Here is a 4,711-nt window from a genome sequence, read left to right as displayed (position 1 = left end):
AAGTTTATATAAATGTTAAAGTTTATATAAATGTAAAGTTTTTATAAATGTAAAGTTTTCTAAATGTAAAGTTTATATAAATGTTAAAGTTTATATAAATGTTAAAGTTTTATAAATGTAAAGTTTTATAAATTAAGTTTTATAAATGTAAAGTTTTATAAATGTAAGCATTATCTTGTTTCCTTTCCTAAAGGATGCTCCGTGTATCCTATGCTAAAGGCGATAACAAAGGAAGCACTGAAGCTCCTTTCCTTCACAGTTAGAGAATTCAAATAGCTCTTATCATGGCAGACACGTTAACACTTAAGTTCATTTCAATTCAATTCAATTCAGCTTTATTGGCATGGGAAACATGTTTACATTGCCAAAGCATGACATCAAGATAAAGCACAGATAAATGTTTTAACATAAAATACAGGAATATGAAATAATAATAATTAAATTGTTCAATATGTACAAAGTTCAATATGTACAAAGTTCATTATGTCCAGCAGGAGGAGACGGTCTCAGTCTGTCCTTCTTGTCTGCTGGACATCCTTCTCTGGTCGCAGCAGTACAGAAATCTTCCAGCTATGTGTGCACATTGCTGGACTTCCCCCAGCAGGTATGGGAGTTTTTGGGTGGGGTCCAGTGTCTCAAAGTCCCTCTGTGTGTCCACAATTTGTGGAAAGTTTGTGTTTCTAATGTCCTGGTATAGCTGCAGGAGGTTAAAAAGTGCAGCTCAGTCTCCACCTCGCGTTGTGTGCAGTGGGTGCACAGCCTGTCCTCTCTGGGCAGCAGGTCTGCCTGTGTCGGCCTGTCTCTATGGCCAGGCTGTGGTTGCTGAGTCTGTACATAGCCAACGTCTTCCTCAGTCTGGGGTCGGTTACACAGCTCAGATAATCTGCCATGCAGTATTGTCTGTTTAGGGCCGAATAGCACTGGAGTTTGCTTTGTGTTTTGGTTGCAGATGTCCAATAGTTGATGTAATTGTCTTTTTCTTTAGTTCTGATTTGGCGGGGCCGGATTGTGTGAGGGCGGTCTTGGTGCCCTGAGCTGTTGGCGCTGATCTGGTGGACCAGCTGGCTGAGGGGACACCCTTCTTTGCTCTCCTCTTGGCATTGCGGGGCTTTGTAGTGGTAGGAGCTGGGCTCGCTGGCTTTGAGGTGTTGGTAGAATTTGATGGCTCTTTTTTGTATCCGAATTAAAAGGGGAAATTGTCCTAATTCAGCTCGACATCCATTACTGGGGGTGTTCCTCTGGACTCTGAGAATGCTCTTACAGATCTCAGTATGCAGGCTTTCTATTGGCTGTTTGTCCCATTTTTCAAAGTCTTGATTTGTAAGAGGGCCCCATACTTCACTACCATACAGTAAAATGGGTTCAATTACAGAGTGGAGTATTTTGAGCCAGATTCTAGCGGGTATATCAATAACTGAGGACTTCTTTAAGGCGTAAAAAGCTTCTTCCCTTGTCTCTGAGTTCATTAATGGCCAGATTAAAATTTCCTGTAGAGCTAATTTTGAGTCCTAAATATGTGTAGTTATGTGTGAGTTCAATGTCAGCAGAGCCCAGTAAGAACTTTTGGTTTGGGTTTCCCTGACATCTGGGTCGTTTCTGGAAGACCATGATCCTCGTCTTCTCTAGGTTAACTGTCAGGGCCCAGGTCTCACAGAAGTTCTGCAGATGATCTAGTTGCTGTTGTAATGCCTCTTTAGATGGAGCTAACAGTATCAGATCATCTGCAAAGAGTCGGCATTTAATATCTGTGTCAGAGAGAGCGAGGCCAGGGATATCCGACTGTTCAAGTGATTTAGCAAATTCATCAATCTAAATGTTAAACAGGGTGGGGCTGAGACTGCAGCCCTGTTTCACCCCTCTGCTTTGGGGGAAGAAATCTGTTTCCATGTTGTTGATCTTCACAGCACATTTATTATTTATGTACATTGTTTTAATTATGTCATAGATTCTCCCCCCTATACCTTTTTCAATTAACTTTAGGAACAGACCACTGTGCCAGATTGAGTCGAATGCTTTTTTGAAGTCTACAAAACAAGAGAAACATTTGTTCTTGTTTTGATGAACATGTTTGTTAATGAGAGTGTGAAGGGTGTAGATGTGACCAATTTGACTCAGAACGTTATGTTTGCTGAGAAAGTCTTGCAGTCGGCAAACTGAAAAACCGTCAGTTTGTCAGTTGCTTGGACTTTTCTGCTGGACTCCTCAGTTCAGATGGATTTCTCAAAGTTTTCTTTGGTGTTTTCTGTTCTTCCTTTTCCAGGGAGGTAATTGCTAAAAGTGTTTCATCCTCAAAATTTCATATAAAAACTGAAAGTTCATGCTGCTCTCTCTCTCTCTCTGTCTCTCTCTCTGTCTCTCTCTATCCCTCTCTCTGTCTCTCTCTCTCTCTCTCTCTCTCTCTCTGTCTCTCTCTCTCTCTGTCTCTCTCTGTCTCTCTCTGTCTCTCTCATAGACTATTCGACCGGACCCTGTGTTGGTTTATAAATGTCTCTTAACCAAAAACAAACTTCCTGTTTTCACCTGACAGGAAGTCACAGTCAGTGGTCACTCTATGAGGCACACCTGTACAGGTAAAGGTGATCAAACACTTGATGAACATTTAAGGTCACAGTAATGTCACATCTGACCACCTTTAGTTTGTAAAGAGGGAGGACAGAAACAGCTCCACCTGGTGGACAGGTGTACCTTTGGACAGGTGTACCTGATAGATGTGACACGCTGAGCTCCATCAGGTGAACTCTCGGACCACTAACTCCTTCAGGGAGCAGGAGGACACCTGTCCCCTCTCGGTGTCCCTCAGCACCGTCAGCTCGTCCTGCAGCTGAGCCACCGGGCGGCCCAGTTGGTACCCGAGGTCCACCAGCAGGTCCAGCAGGGCGGCTCTGTAGTCCTTCAGTCCATACCGCCTCACTGGAGGCAGCGCTCTCTGAGCGGCGCCAAACGCCTTGTCCGGTTCCTCCAGATCGCGGTAACAGATCGCCATGGCACACAGAGTTGGGATGATCAGGGTCGGCTTTTGCCATGGCAGCAGCTTCTCCTGGATCTCTAGAACTGTCTGCAGCTGGTCCAGAGCCGGCCCAAACTGACCCGCTCGCAGTAAGCTGTGTGCTCGTTTCTGCTCCTGCTCAGTGAAGAATTCTGGGAAGTGAGGCGAGTGTCGGACGCAGCGTGTGGCGTAGAGTTTAGCCAGGTAGTCCTGCAGAGACAGACGGCGCTCCGCAATGATCTCTGGACTGAAGTTCCCGGTCAGAACCTTCCGGGGCAGAACCACGTCCTCCAGCTCCTCGTCGAACTCCTGCAGCAGTTTGTGGTGGAAGCTGGAGAAGTCGTTGTAACGGCGCTCAACGGACACGCGGCGGGAATCGAAGCTGCCGGAACGCATCACCACGATCTCATAGACCTGCAGGAGACAGGAGACAGGATGCAGGAGACAGGAGACAAGAAGCAGGAGACAGGAGACAAGAAGACAAGAAGCAGGAGACAGGAGACAAGAAGCAGGGGACAGGAGACAAGAAGACAAGAAGCAGGAGACAGGAGACAAGAAGACAAGAAGCAGGAGACAAGAAGACAAGAAGCAGGGGACAGGAGACAAGAAGCAGGAGACAGGAGACAAGAAGACAAGAAGCAGGAGACAGGAGACAGGAGACAAGAAGCAGGAGACAGCAATGAAACATAGTTTAAACACTCACCACATGTCTGGACAGAGTGTGTTCGATGATTCGTGTTGACGGGATTTCAAAGAGCAGCCGAACGGGTCGATCTCTCTGCTTCAACACCTTCAACTGCTGCTGCAGCTGCTGAGTGGTTAGACTGGAACAGCTGGGAGGGTCTACACACACACACACACACACACACAGAGAAACACACACACACACACACACACACACAGAGAAACACACACACACACACACACACACACAGAGAAACACACACACACACACACACACACACAGAGAAACACACACACACACACACACACACACACACACACACACACACAGATATGATGAAGTTTCATTCCGACTGTTCATTGAACGTTTTGTGAACGTTAAACTGTAAAGAAATCAGAACCTGGATCCAGAGTCAGCTGGTGCAGCTCAGTGTCCCTCTCTGGTTCTGGTTCTGGTTCTGGTTCTGGTTCGGCCATCACAAACAGCTGATCCACAACATGGAAGCAGTACATACAGATACTCTCAGTAAAAGTAGAAATACTTCAGAGGTTCTGATCCGGTACTGTACACAGGTTCAGCAGAACCAGACAAAGCTCCATGAAACAAACAAGGACAGAGTAATCGAGTACTTGAGTAGTTGTACTGGGTTCATGAAGAGGAAATTCTGTGCTCAGTGAACAGGAAGTGAAAGTGACGGCATGTTGAGACGTTCACTTTGTTTTATGGCTCTGCTGGTGCCAGCTGGGTGGAGTTAACCACAGCACAGTTTGAACCCGACCTACAGCTCATGAACAGGAACATACCTGACAGGTTCTGGTGTCAGCCCGAGAAGTTCTGCTGGATCAGGACCAACAGGAAGATGTCTGCAGCGTGTCACCGTCAGGACTGACGGACGTGCTACCTTCACTTCCTCTCTGCTGCTGGGTGGAGACACACTGAGGTCAGTGAACGCAACACACACACACACACACACAGAAACACACACACACACACACACACACAGAAACACACACACACACACACACACACACACACACACA

At 46.2% G+C, this 4,711-nt stretch overlaps 1 protein-coding gene across 1 annotated transcript; it reads right to left on the bottom strand.

Annotated features, from left to right (window-relative positions):
- Positions 1 to 308: 308 nt before the first annotated feature.
- Positions 309 to 4,705, bottom strand: snx20 (sorting nexin 20). The gene is made up of 4 exons (XM_027275797.1): positions 4,475 to 4,705; positions 4,072 to 4,156; positions 3,690 to 3,829; positions 309 to 3,400 (listed from the first exon to the last, which is right to left on the bottom strand). Exons 2-4 carry the CDS (start codon positions 4,145 to 4,147, stop codon positions 2,729 to 2,731), a joined length of 888 nt encoding a protein of 295 aa, XP_027131598.1. The 5' UTR covers positions 4,148 to 4,156; positions 4,475 to 4,705; the 3' UTR covers positions 309 to 2,728.
- Between the last annotated feature and the right edge of the window lie 6 nt (positions 4,706 to 4,711).

The sequence above is a fragment of the Larimichthys crocea genome, unplaced genomic scaffold, assembly GCF_000972845.2.
Source record: "Larimichthys crocea isolate SSNF unplaced genomic scaffold, L_crocea_2.0 scaffold214, whole genome shotgun sequence".
Taxonomy (NCBI): domain Eukaryota; kingdom Metazoa; phylum Chordata; class Actinopteri; family Sciaenidae; genus Larimichthys; species Larimichthys crocea.
The sequence above is the reverse complement of the archived record's forward strand: the minus strand, read 5'-3'. Positions and strand labels throughout refer to the sequence as shown.